At 39.6% G+C, this 15,292-nt stretch overlaps 1 protein-coding gene across 1 annotated transcript in view; it reads right to left on the bottom strand.

Annotated features, from left to right (window-relative positions):
- The window catches only part of DNAH5 (dynein axonemal heavy chain 5), a 265,270-nt gene that overhangs the window by 119,341 nt on the left and 130,637 nt on the right, over positions 1–15,292 (bottom strand). Inside the window, exons 44-47 of the mRNA XM_062212620.1 lie at positions 9,986–10,162; positions 8,583–8,784; positions 7,279–7,421; positions 6,524–6,658 (exon numbers count right to left, since the gene is read on the bottom strand). Of these exons, the coding sequence (XP_062068604.1) occupies positions 6,524–6,658; positions 7,279–7,421; positions 8,583–8,784; positions 9,986–10,162 (657 nt within the window). The remainder of the gene's footprint in view (positions 1–6,523; positions 6,659–7,278; positions 7,422–8,582; positions 8,785–9,985; positions 10,163–15,292) is intronic.

A 15,292-nucleotide genomic window follows, 5' to 3' on the forward strand; every position in this document is an offset into this window, starting at 1 on the left:
AGAAAGCAGATCTGTCTCTCTCTCTCTCTCTCTCTCTCTGCCCCTCCACCTGCCCCCCATCTTTCAGACGAATAAAGTAAATATTTGTAAAAACAAAAAACACTGAATTTCTCTAGCCAGAAAATGCAGTGATTATGATTTCTGTCCAAATCAGACACTTTAGATTGTGAAAGTGGTGTTAATAATTAATCTAAAACAATAGAAGCAAAGCAAGCCTATCCCAGGCAAATAGTGCTCTTAACAATAAGAAGTTAAAGTGACACCATGGTGCTAACAAAGAAAATCTTATGAACACAATCTGTCCAGTAACAAACAGAGCCAGTCCTAGTTTGGACAAAATGCCATAGTAACAGAAGAGAGACAGGCAGCAGCTGCTATCTCATCTAAAATTTCATTTTGGTGGGTCCCAACCTAACAGAAAACAGAAATACAAACACTTGGTCCCATCAGCCCTGTTTAGCATGAACAACTGAAAATTACAGTGAGGAAGTTAATTACAGGAATTTGGCTAATCGAAAGCTTTCTACAACTAATGAGTCTCCCTTAACAGAAAACCCTGATATCAGCAGTCACAACAAGGTACAAGTATGAAACAGAGTGGATGGATGGTCCTGAGATGTTTCTTAACAGGAAAACAGACACACTGACTCCACCTTAATACTGAAAGATGGGAGTGAATCCGCAAAAGCTGAGAATCAATAAAGGAACCCTAAACAATAGAGATGACTGTGTTTTCAAGGTCTGCTTTATTATTTTTCTGCTTCTACTATACTTTAATAGGATACCACTTGTAGAACCATATTACATGGCTTATGAACTTGTATTTCAAAGGATAAACTGACTTTTTAGAAAATTTCTGGCTTTTTTTCAGGAAATTGATAAATATTTCACGTTAAAGATTCACAGATCAGATCTGGCACTATGGCATATTTCATCAGGCATCTGCCTGTGATGCCAGCATCCCATAGAAGAGCCAATTTGAGTCCTAGCTGCTCCACTTGAGGTCCAGTTCCCTGATAATGTGCTTGGGAAAGAAATAGAAGATGACTCAAGTGCTTGGACCACTGCCACCCACATGGGAGACAGAGATGAAGCTCCTGGCTCTGATTTGGCTCAGCCTGGTCATTGTAGCCATTTGGGGAGTGAGCCAGCAGATGGAGATCTCTCTCTATCTCTCTCTCTCTTTCTCTCTCTCTCTCTCTCTGTGTGTGTGTGTGTGTGTGTCTTTAAAGATTTATGTATGTATTTGAAAGGCAGAGCTACAGGGAGAGAGAGAGACAAAGAGAATGAGACCACAGATCTTTACTACTTTACAGGAGTAAATATTATAAAGCTGCTAAGAAAAACAGAATAACAAGTCCTTGCCTTGTATTAGAGGATTTGGCACCTTATTCAACTCATGGAACTTCCTGAGTAATAGGAATGTCTTTGTTACTCATAGGGGACCCTGAAACCACTCATGCCTGAAAACCAAACATGTGATTCAAGATTTGAAGTTTTAAGTCATATGATTTCAGCAGACCTTTTGTGAGGGGACGGAGCTTGGAGATGGAGTTTAATCACATGGGAAACGGCTCAATCAAGCATGCCTATGGAATGATGTCCCAATAAAAACTCAAGACGTTGAAGCTCTGGTGAACATCCTGCTAGGTGATACACATGCTATGCCTGGAGGGTTACACATCCTGGGGCAGGGAAGGTTCATATTTGCAAACCTCCCCCCAAAAAACCTTATCATTAATCTTTTCCTTTGGCTGCTGCTGATTGGTATCCTTTGTTAGAAAACTGTCACAGAGCTCATGACAAAAATCTTAAGCAAATTGGGAATAGAAGGAATATTCCTCAACATAATCAAGAAAATATACTACAAAACCACAGCCAGCATCATATTGAATGGATAAAAGTTGGAAGCATTTCCACTGAGATCTGGAACCAGACAAGGTTGTCCACTTTCACAATTGATATCAATATAGTTGAAATGCAATATAGTTCTGGAAGTTTAACCAGAGCTACAAAACAAGAAAAGAAGATCAAAGGGAAACAAATTGGAAAAGAAGAAGTCAAATGAGCCCTGTTTGCAGATGACATAAATCCATATATAGAAGAACCAAAGACAGTCTACCAGAAGATACTAGAATTCATAAGAGAGTTCAGTAATGTTGTAGGATAGAAAATCAATACACAAAAACCAACAGTCTTTGTATACACAGACAATATCATGGCTGAAAAAGAACTTACAATAGCTACAAAAAAATTAAATACCTTGTAATAAATTTAACCAAGGATATCAAAGATCTCTATAACCTTAATAAAGAAAAAATAAAATACAGCACAATGGAAAAATCTCCCATGTTCATGGATTGGAAGTATTAATATCATCAAAATGTCTATACTACCTAAAGCAATTTATAGATTCAATGTGATTCCAAATACCAAGGGTATTCTTCTCAGAGCTAGGAAAAAAAATGCTAAAATTCATATTGAAACACAATAGACCCTGGATAGCTATAGCAATTTTACAAAAAAAAAAAAAAAAGCCAAAACAAAGTCAGAGGCATCACAATGCCAGATTTCAAGACATACTACAGGGCAGTTATATATAAAAGAGCCTGGTGCTGGCACAAAAAAAAATTACATGTAGATGGAACATAATAGAAACCTCAGAAAATAATTCATGCAGCTACAACCAACTAATCTTTGACAAAAGAGGTAAAACCTATCCCTAGTGAAAGAACAATCTCTTCAACAAATAGTTATGGGAAAAGTGGATCTATGCATGCAAAAGTATGAAATAAGACCACTATCTCATACTTTACACAGAAATCAACTCACAATGAATCAAGGATCTAAATCTACAGCCTGATATTAAATTATTAGAGGAAAACATTGAAAAACATTGCAAGACATTGGCATAGGCAAAGGCTTCTTGGCAATGAAAACAAAAATTGAGAAATGTGGTCATATCAAGCTAAGAAGCTTTTGCATTGCAAAGGAAACACTCAACAAAGTGAAGAGGCAACCAACAGAATGGGAGAAAATATTCACAACCTATGCAACTGATAAAGGATTAATATCCAGAATCTGTAAAGACCTTAAGAAACTCAACAACAACAAAAAACAAATAATCCAGTTAAGAAGTAGGCAAAGAACTTCAACAGGCGTTTTCTAAAGGATGAAATACAAATAGCCACAGACACAGGTGAAAATGCTCACTAATCACTAATCAAGGAAATGTAAATCAAAACCACAATGAGGTTTCACCTCACCCCAGTTAGAATGGCTCTCATCCAAAAATCAAAAACCAATAAATTTTAGCAGAAATGTGGGGGGAAGGTCCCTTAATGCACTGTTGGTGGAATGTAAACTAGTACAAGCATTATGGAAGACAGTATCGAGATTCCTCAGAAATCTGAACTAGATCTACCATATTACCCAGTCATTCCACTCCTGGCAATTTACCCAAACAAAATGAAATCAGCATATAAAAGAGTTATCTGTACCACCACATTCACTGCAGTTCAATTCACAATAGCTAAGATTTGGAATCAACCCAGATGTCCATCAGTTGGTAACTGGATAAAGAAAATACGGTGTACGTACACAATGGAATACTACTCAATAATAAAAAGAAATGAGATCCTGTCTTTTGCAACAAAATGGATGAAACTAGAAACCAGTATGTTTAGTGAAATAAGCCAGTACCAAAAAGATAAATATCATATGTTTTCTCTGATATGTGGTAATTAATATAGAATACAAAAAAATAGAGATGAAATAGACATCTTGCAATTTAATTATTATTTTTTACCCTTGCTTATACTCCTGTAGATCAGTGGTCTTTCAACTTCTTACATGTTTAATATTATGGTTAATGGTGCATTAAGCCTGTGATTATGGAGTGGATTGAAATCATGTTTTTGCAAAAATTGAAGAAAAAAAGAAAATAGGAAAGGAGGGGGACTGAGGAGGTTGAGAAGGAGGTAGGGAAGTATGGTTATCTATTTAGAATTATACCTACAAGATATATGAAATCTGTTCTCTTTATATTAAAAAATTTATATAAATAAGATAAAATAAAAGTCATAGAAAGCAGAGCACTTTCCTGGGTTCTATGTATCACTCTACCAGATTATCTGAACTGAGAGTGTTGTGGGACCAGAGACTGCATCCCCTTGGCCAGCTGCATAGGAAGCCAGGGAACCCCTGAGCATGAGGCTGGTATCTGAAGCAAGGGCAGTCTTGTGGGGGCCTGTTCTTCAACCTATGGAATTCTCACTAACTCTGGGCAGTTTCTAGTCAGAATTACATTACAGGCCTAAAGATTAAGTACAATCTCTGGACATATGCATAGCTAGGTAATGACCTTACATAGTGAAATAAAAAAATCACACTTTGATTTTTAAAAACCTGCATTCTCAAATAAGGTTATAATTATAACCCTTAAAGAGGATGTTCTCCTAAAGTAAAACTAACAAAAATTCTTTAAATATAAAGCAGTGTCAATGGAATGAATATATATAATGTTAGCATCTTGCCAGTCTAGGATAGTTTAGTCTGCTGCTTCTGAAACACTAAAATTGCAGAGCTGCCTCACTGTATAAACGCTAATCAGTGAGAAAAGGCTGGCCAACATTCAAAAGTCTACCTCCAACAAAGGAGTACAATGAAGTTGATAGTCTCATTTACAAATTTAAACAATGGTCTTTGTGTTTTGGCATTCTGTTGTCACCAATAAATTAAATGATAAAAAGAGAAGATTTAGCCATAGCCTAAAAAGATTTCATTGTTCTGATTCTTTACATTCCATCAAAAAAGTCATCAACAGCAACATTTTTTGGATTTGAATTACACTAAAAATTTCCCTTCTTGAAGTACAGTGGACGAAGTACAGTGGTTCAGTGGACGAAGCTGCTGCTTAAGATGCCCAAATTCCACAATCAGAGTACCTGGGATTGAACCTTGCCTCCATTTCTGATATTAATGTGTCTGGGATGTAGTAGATGATGGCTGAAGTATTTTGGTTCCTGCCATTCATGTGGGAAACCTGGATGGAGTTGCTGGGTCTTGGTTTTGGTGTGGCCCATGACTGGACAGTTGTGGGCTTTTGAGGAGTAGACCAGTGGATGAAAGATATCTCTGTTTCCCATCTTTGTCTGTAACTCTGACTGTTAAATAAATAAATAAGGTTTTTTTGGCTGGCGACGTGGCTCAACAGGCTAATCCTCCACCTAGCGGCGCCAGCACACTGGATTCTAGTCCCTGTCGGGGCACCGGATTCTGTCCCAGCTGCCCCTCTTCCAGGCCAGCTCTCTGCTATGGCCCGGGAAGGCAGTGGAGGATGGCCCAAGTGCTTGGGCCCTGCACCCCATGGGAGACCAGGAGAAGCACCTGGCTCCTGCCTTCGGAACAGCGCGGTGCGCTGGCCACAGTGTGCTGGCCGCGGCGGCCATTGGAGGGTGAACCAATGGCAAAGGAAGACCTTTCTCTCTGTCTCTCTCTCTCATTGTCCACTCTGCCTGTCAAAAATTTTTTAAAAAATAAATAAATAAGGTTTTTTTAAAATTTCCCTGCCATTTGCAGTTTGCGAAGTGCATCTTCTTGATAATGCACCAATGTTTTAATAAAGATATGAGAGATGATTTTCGAATGGTTGAAGCCTGGACTGACATTCAGCATTTCCTCCTCAGTTTCCATAAGGTCCTACACATGAGGACCAGGAGACAAAGAACTAACCAGCCACTGCAAATGCAGGTTGGAACTGGCAGTGTCACCAACAAAAGCAATGCCAACGTAAGGACATTTTTCTGTCACTTTTGTGCAGTATGATAAGGTAAGATGTTGAAGATGCTAAGATTTCATAACTTGCTGTCATTGGTCATGGAAACCATCAGGGAATGCTAAGTCAGGGAGTATTAGGATGAAAGTGGCAGTTTAGGAAACAGAAATTAGCTAGATTGGAAGAGAAGTGGATGTGAGCCAAGACCACCTGGGGAATCCCTCCTTGCTAACATCTGGTACAGAATAATGAAGTGGGTTACACCGAGGTGAATCAGGAGCATGGGACAAAGAAAGTGATGTGGAAAGCATCTCTTTAGACACAGTAACAGCCTTTGACTCAAGACTTCAAAGCAAATAACATAAAGGTTTGAAAAATGATAGCAGCCGCAGAAAAGCAGAAGCTAAGGAGAGGAAGTAAGTTTTGGTGGAGGAATCGTTGTTTATTTTAGCTTGGTATTTGAATGTTTATAGGCTTTTCTTCTATATTTTAAGCAACATTGAGGCCTACAGCACCTTATATAAGCATTTTATTTCACCACAGTTTTAGATTATATATTACACCCTAACTGGAGAGAGGTTCTATTGTGCTGGAATCATAAAGATAACAGAAGAATTTTCAGGAGATTTACCCTGACTGGGTAATCGAGGACGAGGTTCAGTGAGCACAGGCAGAAGAGGAAGGGCACGTGAGTCTCCAACATTCACCACGAACTTGGGCTTCACAACCAACACCAAGGAGCCTCACCTGAAACATCAGTGGGCTGGTTGCAGATGAGAAGTTCAGACTCTTGACCATGTGACTCTCAGGATCATATTTTGACATAAATCCTTTGATGATGACCGTTTTGGCTGTCCCTTGCTCACCAATTAATAACACCGCCTAAAACAGAGGAGGTGGAGGACAGAATCCAAGAAATGAAATACAGGGACTGCTAAGGGTTGAAATGTGCCCCCTCAAGATTCACCTTCAGTGCCCAGGACCTCATTGTAACTGAAGTGGACACAGAGCCTGTAACGGGGAGACTAAGACCAAAGGAGGCCATTAGGACAGCCTGCTTGGTGCCCTACATAGGACACGTCAGGACTGCCTGCACACAGGCCAAGGCCAGAGGAAGGCACGGAGAAGGCGGCCACCTGCCAGCCATGGGAGGGGCCTCCGAGGAAGCAACCCTGCCTGTCTGGATCCTGGATTCAGTTCCCAGCGCTGCAACAACAGAAATCGCTGCTTTTTAAGCTACAGCAGCTCTAGCACACTACCACAATGATCCAAAAAAGTGAAAATTCACTTCTTTGCTAACGCACGGGAAATATTTATTTCATTATGAATTAGAACTACTGAACTATAATACTGTTCTGGGGAATAAGAGAAATATACTAAGTTAGGGAATATTTTCACTTCCTCTAAACAGCAACGTAAGACATTATAAAATCATAAAGGGAGATTCCTGCTTTCAAGTGGTATTTCAACTTGCTATTGTTAATAAAGATCGAACAGCATACCTTGCCCTGTTTAGCAATGGTTTTGATCAGAAAGTCGGTCCTCACATTGTCAACATTTGGCACCAGGATAGAGCTGTACTCTGGAGTGGAGTCTGAGGGGTACACGTAGTCCTGTGAGCGTGTGTTCCAGTGCATCCAGGCACCTGAAGTGAACAGAGAACACTCACATCTTCCTAGGAGGAACGTAACGCCCGGCTGTAACGACCAGATAGTCAGACACCTTAGGAAGATACCTTCCAAATTCTCCCCATGAAATAAAACTCCTTGACATTAAAGATCTAGAGTGGGCATGTAACATGGCTGCCTGAGAGTCCCACATCCCACACTGGAGACCCTGGGAGCCCTCCTGGCTCTGCTTCCACTTCCGGCTTCCTACGAATGTGCACCCTGGGCAGGGCAGCAGATGGCTCAAGTAGCTGGGCCCCGCCACTCACAGCGGAGGCCTGGATTAAGTTTCCAGTGGAATCAGAAAACCAGATCTCAGTCTCTCTGTTTTTCTGCCTTTCAAATAAAATAAAATAATTATTTTTTAAAAAAAATTAAAGACCTAAAGATGCAAATATGTGTCAAGTTAAAATTTCCCAAGGAACTATTCCATCGTGATAGTAAGAAGCATTATTTTTTTAAATCTGCAAGTTTTCAATAATATAAACTCAAATAAAAATACAAAACACAGAGAAAATAACCTATATCTCAATTCATTAATGACTTTAAAATTTCTAATCTCGCAAGCTAGGCTATCATATATATAAATAAAAATAACATAAAATTGTGTATATATACATTTACTATATATACTATATATGTAGAGACTGGGGACATTTCAAAAAGATTAAGGAAAACTGTAATTAAAAGCTGTTTATTTTAGTGTCAAAAATTTTCAAAATCGATGCATAGTTTCTCATAACACACATTTTACACAAACTTTTTGAAGACCCTAGCATGCATTGTACATATACATATTAATAACCTTGAAGCATATACAAATAGAATATACACATATTTTAAAAAATAAACTTCAGATTTTGTAGCTTTTATATGAACTGATTATGCTAAAAGATCAGCCAAAATGAATCTCATTTAGGGATTTTTAAAATTTTTTTCTTGATTCATTAAAAATTCAGTACGCTGTATATATAAGTGGAAATGTACATTTGGAACACAAATTTTTAAAGAGAAATAATTAGCATGCCTTGTACATGGAAATTTCTATTGCAATTTCATAGCTAAGGAAAAGAAAAGGTTTCACGTAAATATCAGCCCTTGGGAGAAAGCTGCTGGGGTTACAAGGCCGGCGCGCTCACCATCGGGAGCCACGTAGTAGTCGAAGGCCGAGTCTCCGGGGCCGGCAGGCGGCGGCAGGTCCAGCGAGGACGCCGGCTGCTCCCGCATCCAGTGCTCCAGGCGGCGCCGGCCATCCGGCTCCAGCGCGGCACCCACGCTCCAGAGCAGCGCGAAGACATAGAGCCGCTGCAGGTGCTCGGGCCTCAGCTCCCCGCCGTGCTCCTGGGACCAGAACGGATGGCTTCAATGCGAACCGCAAACGTGCAAGAGCAGCGAGGAATAGCCCCAAAACAAGATTACAGGAAGAGATGGCTAGAACTGCGGAACACGTGAGGAACTTGCTTCTGGGAGCAAATACCAAGCTGGCCTTAAAACTGAATTAGGGCTCCTTCTGAGTGACTTCATTAACCAGAAACTAGATCCCAAACCCACTCCTTGCTTTGTATTTTATATAACAAAATGCAAAAATACATACATATAAAACAAATATATATAACAATATGTATGTATATAAAACAAATATATATATATATATATTTATATGCATATAAATGCAGGGACAGGCATTGGCCCAGCACTTCAGTTCTACCTGAGACAGCTGCTGCACATCAGAGTATCTTTTTTTTTTTTTTTTTTTTTTTTTTTGACAGGCAGAGTGGACAGTGAGAGAGAGAGAGACAGAGAGAAAGGTCTTCCTTTGCCGTTGGTTCACCCTCTAATGGCCGCCGCGGTAGCGCGCTGCGGCCGGCGCACCGCGCTGTTCCGATGGCAGGAGCCAGGTGCTTCTCCTGGTCTCCCATGGGGTGCAGGGCCCAAGCACTTGGGCCATCCTCCACTGCACTCCCTGGCCACAGCAGAGAGCTGGCCTGGAAGAGGGGCAACCGGGACAGGATCGGTGCCCCGACCGGGACTAGAACCCGGTGTGCCGGCGCCGCAAGGCGGAGGATTAGCCTGTTGAGCCACGGCGCCGGCGACATCAGAGTATCTTGGGACACGCACATCCCACATGAGAGTGCCCCGCTTCAAGTCCCTGCTCAACTTCCAAACCAGCTTCCAGCCAAAGCACACCCTAGGAAGCAGTAGATAATGATTCGAGTTCTTAGGTTCCTGCCTCCCCTGTGGGAGACCCCACTCCTGGCTTTCTCCTGGCCTAACCATGGCAGGTGCAGGCATTTGGGAACTCAGCCAGTAAAATAGCAGACCCCAATTCCTTCCTCCTCCTCTCTCTCTCCCTCCCTCCCTCTTTTCCTTTCAAATACAAGAATGAAAAATTAAATTAAATTTAAAACATTTTAAATACCAAATATAGGTGGTCCATGTTTGAAATGGTCCCTGCCAACCACATCTAATTTCAGCTACTGTGCTCTGCAGGGCACGGCTTGGAGAGTAGGAGGGGGATTCTCCAGAGAGTGGAGCAGTTCACCTTGGGTGGGATCAGGCCTTGCAGCAAGTTGATGCTTTGAGTGACCACGAAGGCCTCCAGCAGGTCCGTCTTGTACTCCAGGTTCTGAACACTGAAGCGGTACAGGTCTGGGAAAGACTCCGTGTAGAGCTGGCGAAGAGCTGCAGCCTCTTGGGGCGGGCGTTTCTTAAGGAAACCCTGTCAGTCCACAGATGAGGAAAATGGCCATTTTTGCACCAAAGTTTCTACAATGTTAACTAACAATGATAACAATGTTTAATGACTGTACCACACTTACCAGGCCTTGTTATAAAGTCAGTCATGTTTTAATGCATTAAATCCTTAGAACTTCCTGTGGGGTAGGAACTGTGACCCTCTTCCTTATACAGATGAGAATCTGAGGACCTAGGACCCCATAACCGATAGGTGGCAAAGCCAGAATTCAAACCCAGAGAACCAGCGTCTGCAACCTAGCATCTCCACCTTCAGCCAGTCCACTATACACATGCTTGGGTCTTTATTAAAGCCAAGAGGGAGAGTCTTCAACTCCTGGTAAAATAGGCCAGAAGAAAATAAGAAGGCATATATGAGAAAATAACTTGGGAAAAAGAGGCAAAGAATTAAAGATGAGCAAAGGAAATCTGTTTTAAATGGAAAACAAAGATTTGGGCTGGACCCCACTCAACATTTTCAAACAGAGGCCCTGTGCTCACCTCTGCCACAGATAAGAACCAGAACTGCATTTCCAGGATATTGAGGGAAAATTCAGTAAAGGTGTGTCTGGAACTGTAGACAGCACATAGCCTCCAAAAGCCAGCAAAGAAAGCAGAATAAAGCACAGGGCAGCTCCTACCCGAGCTCCCAGGTGAGGACTCCTTCTGGCCAGGAAAAGGTGAGCAGAAAGCGCCACCATTTCCACCACAGCCCTAACAACAGTACAATTCCACTATCCTCACGGGCTTTGCTTCCAGTCTAGAAAGTGACTGCGGTCCAAGCAACTACTTTGTTCCCAAAAAGGACTTTTTCCAAAGTACATTATGGTCAAATTATCAAAATTAAGGACAAAGAGAGAATCCTAAAGACAATGAGTTAAAAATGTCAAGTTACATATAAAGGAAAACCTGATAGACTAGCAGAAGAGAGCTCTGCAGAAACCCTAGAGGCTAGAAGACAAGGAGATTTTATGTTCAAGGCTTCGAATAAAAAGACTTCTAGCCAAGAATACTATATTCAGCGAAGCTATCCTTTAGAAGTGAAGGAAACATAAAGTACTTCTCAGACGATCAAAACTGAGAGACAGCTCATCATCACCAGTTCAGCCTTAGAAGAAATCCTGAAGGGAATCCTCCATTAGAGGTAACTGTCATGAAAACATGGCAGTATGAAATTCACTAATGGAGCATACACATGAAAGACAAAGTGACCATGACAGAAACCTATCAAAACAACAAAGGTAAACAGTAATAGAGGGAGAATGAAACCGAAAATAAAAAACAGCCAGTAAACAAACAACAAAACCACAGGAGTCAGGTCTTATCAATATTAACCTCGGAGGCAAATGGATTAATTTCCGCAGCCAAAAGATATAAGATGGCTGAATGTCTTTAAAAAAAAGAAAGAAAGAAAGAAACCTAAGAAATAAATCCCATTCATAATAACTACAAAAAATTAAATATTTAGGAATAAATTTAACCAAAAAGGTAAAAGATCTCTAATGAAAATTTTAAAATACTGAGGAAAGGAATCACCAAGGACACAAGGACACAAAATTGCAAAGATATCCCTTGTTCAAAGATTGGAAGAAACAGTATCATTAAAATGTTCATACTACCTAAAGCAATCTACAGAGTCAATGCAATTCCTACTAAAATATCAATGATATTCTTTATAAAATTAGGGGGAAAAATCCTAAAATACATTTGGAACCACAAAAGGCCCAGAATAGCCAAAGCAATCCTGAGTGGGGAAAAAAAACAAGCTGGAAGTATCACAATGCTTATATAAAAACATACTACAAAGCTAGAGTAATTAAAACAGCATGGTACTGGCATAAAAACTGACACACAGATCAGTGGAACAGAATAGAGACCACAATAATTAATCCTTGTATGTATAGCAACTGATTTTTGACAAAAGCGCCAAGAATACACACTGGAAAAATGATAGTCTTTCTAATAAATGGTGCTGGCAAACTTGGTTATATACATGTAGAAAAATAAAACTAGATCCCTACCTCTCACCACATATAAAAATCAACTCAAGATGAATCAGAGACTTAAATGTAAGACCTAAAACTATAAGGGCCAGCACTGTGGCATAGTAGGCTAAGCCTCTGCCTGTGGTGCCACCATCCCATATGGACACCAGTTCATGTCCCGGCTGCTCCTCTTCTGATCCAGCTCTCTGCATATGGCCTGAGAAAGCAGTGGAAGATGGCCCAAGTGCTTGGGCCCCTGCACCCATATGGGAGACCCAGAAGAAGCTCTTGGCTCCTGGCTTCAGATCAGCCCAGCTCTGGCCATTGCAGCCATCTGAGGAGTAACCAGAGGATGAAAGACCTTTCTCTCTCTGTCTCTCTGAGTGTGTACCTCTCTCTCTCTAACTCTGCCTCTCAAATAAATTTTTAAAAAGACCTAAAACTATAATTTCCAGAAGAAACCATGAGAAACACTTCACAACAGTGGTGTAGGAGGTGATTTCTTGGAGAAGATTGCCCGAAGAGGGGTAGTTCTATATGATAATGAAAGCAAAATTAGACAAATGAGATTATGTAAAACTCAGAAGCTTCTACCCAGCAAAGGAAATGATCAACATTGGGAAAAGACATCTGACGTAATGGAGACAATATCTGCAAGCTACTTATCCAACAAACGATTAATCCAGAATATGTAAGGAACTCAAAACTCATTAACTGAAAAACAACCAATCCAGTTAAGAAATGGGTAGAGGACCTGAATAGACAGTTCTCAAAAGAAATGTGGCCAACAAATACATGGGGGAAGATGCTGAACAGTGCTAGTCATCAGGGAAATCACCTCACCCCTGTTGGAATGGCTATCATCAAAAAGACTGACAGTAACAAATCTCGGTAAGAATGTGGAAAAAAGGAAACTTTTACACACTGTAGGTGGAAACAGAACTTCCATATGACCCAGCAACCCTACTACTGGCTATACCCAAAAGCCATGACATTGCTGTGTTAAACAGATACCTGCTCCACTGCATTTACTGCAGTACTGTTCACAACAGCCAATACAGAATCAGCCAAGGAGCTCCTCACCAGATAAATGGATGAAGGAAATGTGGTATGTGTGTATGTGCATGTGTATATATACATGTATACATGCATGTATGTATGTGTATATGTGCATGTACATATATGTATGTGTATATATTCATATGTGTGTATGTGTGTATACATGTGTATATGTGTATATATACATATGCATTTATGTGTGTATATACATATATGTGTGTATATGTATGTATGTATATACATATGTATGTGTGCATGTATATATACATATGTGTATGTGTGTATGTATGCATGTATATATACATATATGTATGTGTATATATACATATATAAGTATGTATGTGTGCATGTATATATACATATATGTGTATATGTGTGCATGTATATATACATATATGTATGTGTATGTGAATGAATACATGTATATATGTGTATGTGCATATATGTGTGTATGTATACATATATGTATGTGTGCATATATACATATATATGCATGTATGTGTATATATACAAATATGTATGTATTTATATGTGTGTATATATACACACGAACAATAGAATATTATTCAGTTATAAAAAAGAATGAAATTCTATCATTTGCATCAAAATTGTTGCAATTGGAAGACACCATGTTGAGTTAAATAAGCAGGACACAGAAATACAATGTTCTCCCTTTTATGTGGGAGCTAAATCTTAAAAAAAAAACGAAAAATACATTCCTGTGTATATCAGTTTTGCTGAAAACACGTTAAGAACTGTATACTACTATGGTTCTTTAATAATCTGTGACTATTTAAAAATATACTACATAAGAGTGAAATTGACATCTTTTCTTTTGATATTGTTTATAGTCCTTGCCTATGATCCTGCTGAACTATGTATGGTCTTTTTATTTTTTATTTGTTGAACTCTTTATTTATTGATGCATGAACTTTTGACTATAATACAACTTAAAAATATGCTATCTCAAAAATATAAAAATCACAAGACAAAAAGAAAAATAAAGTGAACATATTCATAATGGAATGCTATTCAGCCATAGAAAGAATGAAATACTTGGGGCCAGAGCTATGGCTCAGTGGGTTAAGCTATAGCCTGCAATGTCAGGATCCCATTTGGGCACCAGTTTGAGTCCCAGCTGCTCCACATCTGCACCAGCTCCCTGCTAAAGAGCCTGGGGAAGCAGCAGAGGATGATGGCCCAAGTGCTTGGGCCCCCACCACCCATGTTGGAAACCCATAAGAAGTTCTTGCTCCTGACTTTGGCCTGGCCAAGCCCAGGTTATTATAGCCATTTCACGAGTTAACCCTGCAAATGGAAGATTTATTTGTCTTCTCTGTCTCTCTACAACTCTGCCTTTCAGATAAATAAATAAATAAATCTTTTTTAAAAATGAAATTCTGTCATTTGCAGCAAAAATGGATGCAACTAGAGGACATGATGTTTAGTGAAATAAGCCAGAAATACAAAGACAAATATCACATTTTTCCCTTAAATGTAGGATCTTAAAAAAAAAAATGTCTGAACACAAAATGTTTATTACTAGAGGCTGGGATGGATATAGGGAATAAAAGGAGTTTGGATAATGGATAAAATCAGCATTTTGCTATTTTAAAAAATTTACCACAATTACTTAGTTCCTTTTATTTCTTCTAACTAATAGACAATATAGAAATTATCAAAGAATATTCAGGAAAATGGAGAATTTTATCTTTTGTGTAAAACCAGTATTAAGGATGTGTATGTCATTCATAACTAATTACCACTTAACCCACTTTTTCTTAAGGTGAGGTAAGTTTTCTTTGGGTCAAGAGATCAGCTCATTGTTTACCTCTGTAGCCCAAGAAAGAGAGTCTGTGAAGAGAAGCAATAAAATGTTGATTCTGAATTATTCATTCATTCATGAATTTAGCATGATTCCACCTGTACAGAAACATAACAGTACTTTCTGGGCGGTGGAATCATAAAACTAAAATGGACAAGGGCAGGCAACCAGCTGATTGCCTGAAGCTGACAACTTCTCAATCTATCCCCTCTAACAACTCTCTCTGAGCTGCCTGGCACTACTGTAA

The sequence above is a fragment of the Lepus europaeus genome, chromosome 15 (genome assembly GCF_033115175.1).
Source record: "Lepus europaeus isolate LE1 chromosome 15, mLepTim1.pri, whole genome shotgun sequence".
NCBI classification, from domain to species: Eukaryota; Metazoa; Chordata; class Mammalia; order Lagomorpha; family Leporidae; genus Lepus; species Lepus europaeus.